At 40.6% G+C, this 12,132-nt stretch overlaps 1 protein-coding gene across 5 annotated transcripts in view; it reads right to left on the bottom strand.

Moving 5' to 3' along the window:
• Positions 1 to 12,132, bottom strand: part of bcas3 (BCAS3 microtubule associated cell migration factor) — a 928,098-nt gene that overhangs the window by 432,349 nt on the left and 483,617 nt on the right. For all 5 annotated transcript variants that reach the window (XM_073053122.1, XM_073053127.1, XM_073053125.1 and 2 more), the window contains 2 exons: positions 7,993 to 8,123; positions 5,464 to 5,629 (listed from right to left, as the gene is read on the bottom strand). In XM_073053122.1, the coding sequence (XP_072909223.1) occupies positions 5,464 to 5,629; positions 7,993 to 8,123 (297 nt within the window). The remainder of the gene's footprint in view (positions 1 to 5,463; positions 5,630 to 7,992; positions 8,124 to 12,132) is intronic.

Below are 12,132 nucleotides of genomic sequence, written 5' to 3'. Positions count from 1 at the left end.
CACCTTTCAATAACAGATCAAGGGATTTCCATCACACAGGGGAACTATACCTTGTAGCCAGGAGCTGAGGCAACCACTATGGAATAACTAGTAGCCATGGTGTAGTGTATACATTACTAGAGGTTTATCGTCTTGCAACAAACATGGGCTCGACTGCTTCGCATTATGAATGGAATGGGTCACACTCCAACACCAGACAACATCCTCATGGCAGAGATGTCAATGGCTGTGCTTAGGAACTTATCCTGAAAAACTTCTCCAGCAGCGCTCTGTGGCTGAGATGATTGACACCCAAAGATCACAAACTGCTTTCACTCAGTGAAAAGACATCTTTTAAAGAGGTCAAGATCCCTTGGACCCCTCTCCATAATGACTAGCTCAAGCACTCTATGGCTGATGATGAGAATGAAAAGCTTTGAAGATTAATTCTCCCTTGAGGGTTTGTTGTATTCCCTATCATTGCTTTATCATGCTTAATTACCTTTAGGGGAGATTGGATATTAAATATTTTCCCATAGTGGAATAAAGGGAACACATCCAGAGTTCAAATTCCCTGAGGCGAACCGAATAGGCACTTTTGAAGTTGCATTTTACAATGAACTAATTTTTAAAATGGCAGTCTGTGGTCAATTCCTTAAAGTCTATCAAGGCCCCACACATATCTTATGATCTATGCTCAACTTGCAGATCTCAGGTAGAATTAGTCCAGAAATTCTAGTTAGAATTGGTTCTCTTGTTGGCAAGAAGAGAAATCACCCTGGGTTCCCACTCATAATCCTCACCCAGTAAACAAATACAGTCGTCCCTCGGTATCCGCGGGGGATTGGTTCCAGGAACCCCCACAGATACCAAAACCGGCAGATGCTCAAGTCCCTTATATAAAATGGTGTAGTATTTGTACATAACCTATGCACATCCTCCCGTATACTTTAAATCATCTCTAGATTACTTATGCTACCTAATACAATGTAAATGCTATATAAATAGTTGTTATACTGTATTGTTTAGGGAATAATGACAAGAAAAAAAAGTCTGTACATGTTCAGTACAGATGCAACCATCGTAGCTCTTCTGGGAACGCTGATGCTGCCTCAGCATCAGCCAATGCCGATTCTCCCGTGATCTTTAAGTTCTTGAGGCTGTAGCGCTTTACACAGCTGGCCAGCCATCCCTTACTAGCCTTAAACTCCTTCCTCTCGCTCACAACACAAATAGTGAACGAACGAGACACGAGGCGGACAATGCTCAAACAACGAGTGCTGGAGAGAGACTGAGGATCTGCGAAATGGTGGGAGGCTACAGCAGGGTGTGCCTACACATCAATCGCGCGGATTCAGCGTAGTGCTCGGCGCGCGGCAAATTCAAGTTTTGCTTTTTGGAACTTTCTGGAATTGTTTTTCAGTGGTTATGACCACTGTCATAATGTGTGGTTATACGAGTTACTGTAGCCTTCACGTCAGTCATTCTCCTCTGATCTCTCTCATTAATAAAGCATTTTTCCCTACAGAACTGCCGCTCACTGGATGTTTTTTAGTTTATCGCACCATTCTCTGTAAATTATAGCGACCCTTGTGCATGAAAATCCCAGGAGATCAGCAGTTTCTGAAATACTCAAACCACCCCATCCGCCGCAACAATCATTCCATGGTCGAAGTCACTTAGATCACATTTCTTTCCCATTCTGATGTTTCGTCTGAACAACAACAAAACCTCCTGGCCATGTCTGCATACCTTTATGCACTGAGCTGCTAGATATTTGCAGGTATACAGGTGTACCCAATACACTGAGTGTGCATCTGAAATTTGGTGATTGAAAAACTGAAGAAACATTGACTCTGAACACAAGAAGCTGACACAAAGAATAATGTGATAAGGGCCAGCTACTTTGTCACAGTAACACTGGTTCAGGGGCAAATACTGACACCAGGACACTGGAGATCAAATGTGCTACGATACCCCCACAATTGACATGTATCCTCCTGTTCCTTCTCAGCCTTCATATAAAAAAGAGTGATTATTTTGAAAACAGCAGAAGGTGCCTGATGTCTTAAGGATACACATTCAATGTTTTAGGAACTGCATCCAGCAGGTGTCTACAACAGCTGGGACAAATACCTGAAGGGAAGAATGGAAATAGCTGTGGGAAAATCCCACCTTTTGTCTAGATCCAGTTTATAGAAGCTACTAAACAAGGACAAACTCAAAAAGATAGTACCATTCTTAATGAGATTTGTTTCACAGTGAATGTCTTGCTATTAAATCGTACGAGATCCCAGGTGACTGTAGCTCAGTAATTGCATAGCTGGGATTTAATGATCACAAGATGAATTTTGACTGTCAATGAGATTCAAAGGATTCATCTTATTAAAACAGTCTTTCAAATTTTCATTAGCAGAAAGTGGAAGTTTAGTTGCATCACAGTTTTGTTTATCTAGTAGGGCTCTGATGGTTAAACACTGAGTTACAAGCTTATTTACTAATCATGGCTCCTGTTGTCTGTAGCAAATATTATACTTAACCACTCCTCTGGTTCCAAGGCAGTTTTCATATCTTTCTGCAATTCATTCAATCCTCAGCTTACACGGCAGCACTCCCTCCTCTCACTCTCAAAATGGTGAATGGTGCGCAAAAAGCTCTTAATGTCTCAGAGGAGGAATATAATTAAACAGACAAGAGTGTAATACACACACACGCACACACACACGCACACGCACACGCACACACACACACACACACACACACAATGCTGGAGGAACTCAGCAGGTCAGTCAGCATCTGTGGAAATGAATAAGCAGTCAACCCTTCTTCAGGAACTGGAAATGAAGGTGGAAGACGCCAGGATAAAAAGGTGGGGGGAGGGGAAGGAGGCTAGCTAGAAGGTGATAAGTAAGGCCAGGTGGGTAAGAAAGACTGGAGAGGAATGAATCTGATAGGAGAGTGGACCGTAAGACAAAGAGAAGTGGGGGACACCAGGGGGAGATGATAGGCAGGTGAGAAGAGATAAGAGGACAAAGTGGGGAACAGAAGAAGAGAGGAGTGGAAGGAGAAATCAATATTCATGCCAGTAGGTTGGAGGTTACCGAGACAGAATATAAGGTGTTGCTCCTCCACTCCAAGGGTGGCCACATTGTGGCACAAGAGGAGGCCATGGAATGGAATGTCAGAACAGGAATGGGAGTCGGAATTAAAATGTTTTGTCACTGGGAAGTTCCGTTTTTTTTTGATGGATGGAATAGAACTGCTCTCAACTGAAATTGAAGTGCCCCCCCCCCCCAATTTATGATGGGTTTCTCCAATGTAGAGGAGGCTGCACCAGGAGCACCAGACAAAATAGATGATCCTGGCAGATCCATAGATGAAGTGTTGCCTTACCTGGAAGGACTATTTGGGGCCCTGAATGGAGGTGAGGGAGGAGTTCAACAGGTTGGTGTAGCTCGCATTTATAAGACCACAAAATATAGGAGCAGAATTAGGCCACTTGGCCTATCAAGTCTTACTCTACCATTCAATCATATCTACTATTTTTAACTCCATTCTCCTGACTTCTCCCAATTCTCCTTAACCCCTTTATCAATTGATTTGTTTTACCAATCAAGTTATGTTCTACACGAGCAGCCTCCACAAAAGTCATCTAACCCAACCTTCAGATCATTTAAAAAATACTTTTAATCTTATACCTACCTAATTCTACTTAAAGGTATCTAAGCCACTTGCCTTATTGTGATAGCCAATCTTACATTCTCAACATTCATTGGGGAACAAAAATTCTCTTGAACTTGTATTTTTAATTGACTATTCTCCTTTGTGTGACTAATTTATATTTATGTCCTCCTGAGGTCCCCCATAAATTATGAAGGGTCTTGGCCTGAAATGTCAACTGTTTGTTACTCCATGGATGCTGCCTGGCCTGCTGAGTTCCTCTAGTGTTTTCTATGTGTTGTTCTCCATAAATGGAATCAGCAACTATACCAAACCTATACTTAATTTTAAAAGCCATCATCATGTCACTCTTTAACCTTTTCCCTTCTGTAAAATAAAGGATCTATTCTGTTAAATTTTGCTCAGTATAGTTTTATCCTTGCAAATATCCTTCCCCCTTTGTCTGGCACCTCTGTCATTTTGTAATCAGTAGGCCAGAATGTTTTCCTCAAGTGCCTTGAACTGAGTAACTTGTTAGGTGGTTACTACAGCTTTGAAAACATACATTTAGTGCTCACTTTATTTGGTACACTTGTACACCTGCTCATCAATGCAAATATCTAATCAGCCAATCATGTGGCAGCACTCAATACATAAAAACATGCAGACATGGTCAAGAGCCTCATTTATTGTTCAGACCAAACATCAGAATGGGGAAGAAATGTGATCTAAGTGACTTTGACTGTGGAATGATTGTTGGTGCAGATAGGAGGGTTTGACTACCTCAGGAACTGCTGATCTCTTCAGAATTTTAGCACAACAGTCTCTGGAGTTTACAGGGGAAAACAAGAACAGTGGCAGTTTTCTGGGTGAAAATGTCTTGTTAATGAGAGAGGCCAGGTGTGAATGGCCAGACTGGTTCAAGCTATCAGGAAGACAACAGTAACTCAAATAACCACACGTTACAACAGTGGTGTGCAGAAGAGCAACTTTGAATGCATAACATGTCAAACCTTGAAGTGAATGGACCACAGCAGCTGAAGATCATGAACATACACTCAGCAGTTTACTGGGTATAGGAAGTATCTGATAAAGTGGCCACTGAGTGTGTGTAACTGGATCAGTTAAAAATTGGAGTTTTTTCTCTGAAAGATTACAATTTTTTTAATACATTAATGTAACAGTTTTTTGGTCACCATAGTTGACAAGAACATTTTATTCCAGATTATTTAAATAACTGTGGGGATATTGCTGCTCATATTTAATTGAGACTTTTCATTTAACATTCTAGTAACACTATCACTAAGCTATATTGAGGATTTTAACATATTGTTCCTGCTGTCCAGACTCTTCTTCTGGAAGTGAAGCCAGTTCTTTGTTAGTCATTTGTAAGGGGTAATGAGAGAGTAGAGGGTAGAAATATTGAAAATATATGAGAATAAATCTTTTTAAGCTGTGATGCTGCATGTAATGATCTGTGAATCTGTACCTTGCCTTAACTTTGCATGAACACCTATTTTCCAAAGCATAGCTGGCATCCTTATTCTTTCTATCAGATACCAGACCACTTTACACTTATCTATATTAATCTATCAGCCCCACGGCTTTGGGATGAGGGAGGAAACTGGAGAAAACCCACATGTTGACAGAGAGGACGTGCAAACTCCACACGAACAACCCCACGGGTCAGGACTGAACCTAGTTCGCTGGAACTGTGAAGCAGCAGCTTTACCAGCTGTACCCCACTGCCATCCCTGACCCAGCTACCTCTAGACAAACTCCCACAAAAGTATCACAATCAGGAAATATGTCTGAATATTTTACCTGGCCAGAGACCAGCTGGCTCGAGGAGATGTCAACAGCTCCAGCTGAGTATCATCGCTGATCTTCTGCGCAGTGGTGACCGGCCGTGGCTCAATTGTGTGCTCCACCAGGTTACCGTAACAACTTATTATGAACAGGGAGTCCACCACTGACTGCTTTGATTGATCTAAGATCAGAAAAAAATGATTTGACTTTAACAACAATGTTACAGTGATTTCAAAAAGCAGTGCAAGTAATCAGAGTCTAGCCCTAATCGACATCTGAATTCAGCTGTCCTTTAGCACCAAAACAGTGACTGGCATACAATACAAATGTTTTAGGCTATATGTTCGGCACTGAAAGACTGGTTGTACTGTTGACAACATACAAAGTAAGCTAATGGATGATTTTATTATTCACTCTGAATAATCACGGGCAAAGCCCTTCCAACCATTGAGCAAATTTACATGGACTCTTGCCACAAGAAAGCAGTATCCACATTTAAGACTCCCACATCCAGGATATACTCTCTTCTTGCTACTGAGGAGGTACAAAAACCTTAGGTCCCACATCATCAGGTTCAGGAACAGTTATTATCCTACAACCATCAGGCTTCTGAACTGACATGGATAACTTTACTCACCTCACTCTCAACTGATTCACCAACCAACACTCACTTCAAGACTTGGGTAATCATGTGTAGGCAGCACTAGTTGTACGATGGCCTGGTATGAAAGCACCAATGCTCAAGAATGGAAAACTTGGTGGATACAGCCCAGTCCATCACAGGCAAAGTTTCCCCTATCACTGAGCATATTTACAAGAAGTATTGCCACAAGAAAGCAGCATCTATCAAGGACCCCACCATCCAGGCCATACTCTCTTCTTGCTATTACCATCAGGCAGGAGGTACAGAAGCCTCTGATCCCACACCACAGGTACAGGAACAGTTATTATCTAACAGCCATAAGACTTCTGAACCAGCGCGAACTACCACTATCTGAACACCACCTTGTTATTTATCTTTTGCACTTTGTATTTCTATTTGTAACTTAAAGTAATTTTTATGTGTTGAACTGTATTTCTGCAATGAAACATCAAATTTCATGACATATACCTGTGATAATAAACCCGATACTGATTCTGAATAGGCCATTCTGCTCCTTAAACCCACTGACCTTCTACCTCAATGCATTTTTCCAGCCTATTCCCGCAGACTTGATTGATTTAACATCCAGAAATCTGCTTATCTCAGTTTTAAATGACTGAGCCTCCATGGCCCTCCTGGGTACAGAATTCCTAAGATTCATCACTCTCTGACAGAAGAGATTGCTTTCCGTAAGTCCTAAATGGTAAAATGGCCAGTCATACATTTCTAGATTCCTCATGCACAGAATAGCTCCTCCCATATTCCCTACCAAATTTTGCATGTTTTAATGAGATCATCTTACATTCATCGAAACTCTAAAGAATAGTGACTTAACTTATTCAATCTCTCCACAGAATGGCAACCACAAGAACCAGGCTGCTGTCATACAGCACCAAAGAAGGCCTTTCAGCACTGCACCTCACCAGCCAGGACTGTCTTTGCTGAACATGATGCACCCATTTACCCTATTCCCACACTGATTGCATTTTATTTTCCTCATTTTCCTATCCACTCAGGGCATACTGTATATACAGAAAGGTGCCGGAAAAAGGCCAACAATATCATGAAGGATCCCACCCACCCTGCTCATGGACCATTTTTCCCATTCTCATCAGGGAAGAGTCTATGCAGCAGCCACACCAGGACCACCAGACTGAAATGCAGTTACTTCCCCTAAGCCCCAAGGCTGATCAACACCTCCACCTATTAACCCACCTACCACACGCTCCCACCATCACTACTTTATCATTTCCTGCCAGAGTCACCTTATGTAAAGACACTCCAGCACCTACTGTTGTTTTATGGACATACAATCAGTCTGTATATATAAGCTAATATTATGTATTTATATTCATTGTGTTTTTTAAATTGTTTTTTATGCTTATTTTTTATGCTGCACTGGATCTGGAGTAGCAATCATTTCGTTCATATGTGTGTACTGAAGAACGACAATAAACAATCTTGAATCTTACTTACAGATGAGGGAAAAGTTACAGTGGCCATTTCACCTATCAATCCACATGCCTTGGGGACATGGGGCAAACTGGAGAAGCCAGAAAACCTAAATGGTCACAGGTACAGAATTGAACTTGAAGCACTGCAGCAGAGAGGCAGCAGCTTCTTCAGTGCACCCCCCTGTGGTATGTATTGTATATCCATGTTTGGAAAAGATGGCTAAAATTAGACACAATACATATCTGCAGCAAGAATGATGTCTTCTTGTAATGACTGCCATTATTCTATTTGCTTCCTCATTGCCTGTTGCACCTCCATGTTAGATTTCAGTGATTTTTAAGTTGCACTTCTTTTCAAAATCAGTTTATCTCCTTAATCTCATTCTATATCATATTTCCTTAATGAGGAATGAGAGGAGTTACTTAAAAAATGCACAGGGCTCTTACCTTTCTCCCGCTTCAGGCCAGTATTGGTGGTTAACCAGGAACGCGATGAAGCAAATGTGGCAGCAACACAGAACTCTCCACCCACAGCCTTGCTTGGGGAAATCTGTGGAATGGACCTAGACTTGCTCTTACTGTAAAACAATAGAAGAGTTTTCATCATCATCCATTTCTGCTCTTCAACTGTCTTCTGGTCACGTTCAGTCACTTTGATTAGTGAAACCATAAAAACTTTTCATGCTAGGATGTTGAAGTTGGTCACAAAAAAGTCTGAAATGGCTTTGCATCAATGCCAACACTCTGTAGTTAGGTAATTAGTTTTATTTTAGAAACATTTGACAAGACATCACTTCAACATAGCTGGACAACTGAACAGTGATTTAATCTTAAATAAGCAAATCAATTAATCTCACTGTTGTATAATTGGAAATATTCCTGTTCAAAATTGTCAAGGTTACAAATAGCCAAAAAACTGCAGTTGATGGAAATTTTTAGTAGATAAATTATGAAGATCTTGAACACATGAACACGGACTTTGACAGTTTACTCAGTCAAAAGACCTGTGGAAATGTAGGGAAAGCTAATTCAGATTCAGATTTAATTATTTATCACATGTACATCAAACCATACAGTGAAATACACCTCTTGTGTTAACAACCCAAGGCACTGTTGGGGACAGCCCATAACTGTCACCACACATTCCAGTGTCAACACAGCACGCCCACCATGCTTGGCAGAACAACACAGAACACAACAAGCAACAAAAAAAAAACTGCAAATTAAGTCCCTTCCTCCTTCCCCAGAACCTTACAGGACAAGAGGAGGACATTTAGCCCAGAATCACAATGCCAACTCTTTGAAAGAATATCCATTTCATTCCACTTCCTGTTCTTTCCTTGTTCTATTGAAAATATTTTTTTTCGAAGTACACCAATTCCTGGAAAGTTACTACTGAGTTTCTTTGCACCAGACTACATAGCAATGTATGATCAATAGCATGCAAAATATCACAAGAAAAAATAAAAAATAAATAAATTTCACTGAGGAAATCAATATCAACTTCTCAAGTGTAGCTCAAAGACATGTACGTTCTACTTCAAATATAAGGTTTCTGATTGGCTAATGGGTATGTGCAACTGTCCAGTAATCGAATACCAACATCTATCAATGATATGAGTACATGGCAATGCAACTCAGAACGACTTGCCATGCCTAATTCCTCAAACACTGGTCTATGTTTCTGATACAGTTTTCAGTCATCACATCATGGGATTCTTCACCCAAAGTCACGTCTACTTTTTTCACTGAAACTACATATTGTGGTAATGAGTTCTACATTTTATCCAGACACTGTGTAGCAAGAATTCCCTCCAATATTTTTAGTGGATTTATTAGTGATTATTTTGTGCTTACAAACAGTGATTTTGGTTTCCCCTCACAATATAAATGTTTCACAATTGTATGGACTTCAATTCTCATTCAATTTGCTCAGTTTTCTCTCCCAATTTTATCATTCTTTGCTGATATTTTAACTGGTATAGCCTTCTCTACAGCCTCAACATCCATTTTTAATATGGAAAACAAACTCTACAACACACATTCTGTTTGTGGGTTCATCTATCTTTCAACAAGTTTATTCCAATAGGATCAATGGTCCAATGTAATTGAAACAAAACCATTGCCAATTTTCCCCTCACCATATAAACCATTAGTTACTTTATTTAGAAAGAAACAACCCAAGAGTCTGCCAGTAGTTTTCTGTGTTAAAATTGCACACTTGCACCCAACAACAGATCTCCACACCTCATAAATCACAGTACGTTCCAAATGACCTGCACATGACAGGTTTAACCATTGACAATAAAAACAATCATTTTGAGCCACAGGACTGTCAGTGGACTGAGTCCAACCCAGACGTAGATAGTGAAGTGTTTGATTTAAACTTGAGCAATAAATAAGGCTGGCTAAACCAACATAAGTAAGCCAGACTCTTGAAGGAAATTTGAACAAGGTTGGAGGGTTTACTGCTACAAATAGCGAAATCTGATATTTAATCCAGGTTGGTTAACATCAGGGATCTGACACAAGCAAATGCCACTCTTCCACTTTTCGGGATGAACAGATCTCTAATTTGGCCTACACGTACATTTTATAACATAATAGACCACCTGCTCCTAATCTAAAGCTCAGACAGTTGAACTGACAAGTTGCAATTGCACAATGAAGTCTATTCCTCAAAGCCTTTTGCCTTGGTTAGGAGTTCGGCCAGCATTCAGTTAGGTCAAACAGCAAGGTCCTCTTGTCCTCTTCCTCTGAGGAACAGCAGAACAACAAACAAGAGAAAATCACAGATGCTGGAAATCCAAGCAATACACACAAAATGCTGGAGGAACTCAGCAGTCTAAGCAGCATCTATGGAAAAGAGTAACCAGTTGACGTTTCAGGCCGAGACCTTTCATCAGGACTGATGAAGAGCAATCCCATCAGGGAGGCTACGTAGCATTCACGTAGGATCACCAGACTCAAAAACAGCTACTATCACCAAGCAGTAAGGCTGATCAACACCTCCACCCGCTAACCCACCACTCCACTTCCACCACCACTTTATCATTTCCTGTCAGTCATCGTATGTACAGACACTCCTGTGCCTAGCAACACTTCATATATACATATACAATACATATATACATACACACATATTATACATACAGTATTTACATTTATTGCATTTTCATTATTGTGTTCTTTATCTTATTGTGTTTTTTTGAGCTGCATGGATGCTGAGTAACAATTATTTCATTCTCCTTTACACTTGTATTCTGGAAATGACATTACACAATCTTGAATCAACATCACTTGTAAGCATCAGGTAGCTGGGTCAACCTGTGACTCATGCTCATCAAAGGCTTATATGGTTATGCAGCCTGTAGGAGGTAGATAGTTGTGTGCGGTGCCTTCGAAAACCATTAAACTGCCAGTACAACCACGGAGCTGTAATCTAGACTCAGTGTCAGAAATTTGCGACTGCAGGTCACTGGAGTTTCCAAGCGTGCATTCAGAGTTTTCAACAAAACCACTGCATGTAGTCCTCACATAGCTGCCTTCTTACTGTACATGTGCATATATTTTTAAAAGATTTTGTTAAGTAGGAAACAGCAGGAGAAGGAAAAAATGGGTGTTGCAACATCGGCTTTTCATCTCTGGGCTGTGGAATCAAATCCAGCCCTGACTAATGAGATGAAAGCTCCTCCACCGCTGGCTCAAAGTGCTGGGAGTTTGAGCTGTCACAACTCAGTTCTCAGCGGGTGATGTTGCTCAGTACAAAATTGCCCTTAATTTGGTGCCAATTAACACTAACATTGACACAAGAGACGACGGGAGCAGTAACTAGAAAAATGTTATATTGACCCAGCTGTGAGCGTTCCTCAGCAGTAGGGCACCTTGTTGTACCAAAGTGGCTGGAATTTCATCTGCATCTGGACACGCTGAATCTGTTCTGAGAACATTGGGGATCGAGATTGAAACCACTCTATTCTCCAGCACTACCATTTGTCATCTTAATGAGCACTAAACTGCAAAGAAATGGAAGCACACATGCCCCCATCTTGTTGGTAATATTATGGGCGCTGTATAAACATCACAGTTCACTGTGAAGCGGTGTTGCTAACCTCTTTCACAGGAACAGAGCTAGGCCATTCAGCCCATTAGTTTCATTCAATGAGCAGACAGCTTTCCATGTACCTCAGCTCTGTACCAAAGAAATTAGACTCAGGCAATGCTATGAAAAGAGCAGAATTGAATTGGCTCCTTGTATACATAGAACCAATGTTGCAACACTGCCTGAAATAACTGCTGACTTCTATATCTCAAAATACTCTTGGCTTACAAATATATCGTGCTAAGATTTAAGCTGTCATTTACTGCATTTTGTGAGTGAGAATACCACATTTCCAAAGTCCTTTTAACTTTCTATCCTGAACTGCCGGACTGCTGGGCCTTCACTTACACAGAATCAGAGTAAGGTTTATTAACACTGTTTTATATGGCATGAAATCTGTTGTTTTGTGACAGCAATACAATTCAAAGACATAAACATATTACTTTACAAAATAAATAAATAGTGCAAAAAGAAAAAGGAATAAT

This window comes from Hemitrygon akajei, chromosome 8 (assembly GCF_048418815.1).
Source record: "Hemitrygon akajei chromosome 8, sHemAka1.3, whole genome shotgun sequence".
Taxonomy (NCBI): domain Eukaryota; kingdom Metazoa; phylum Chordata; class Chondrichthyes; order Myliobatiformes; family Dasyatidae; genus Hemitrygon; species Hemitrygon akajei.
Note: the sequence above shows the minus strand (reverse complement) of the source record. Positions and strands in the feature narration are given on the sequence as shown.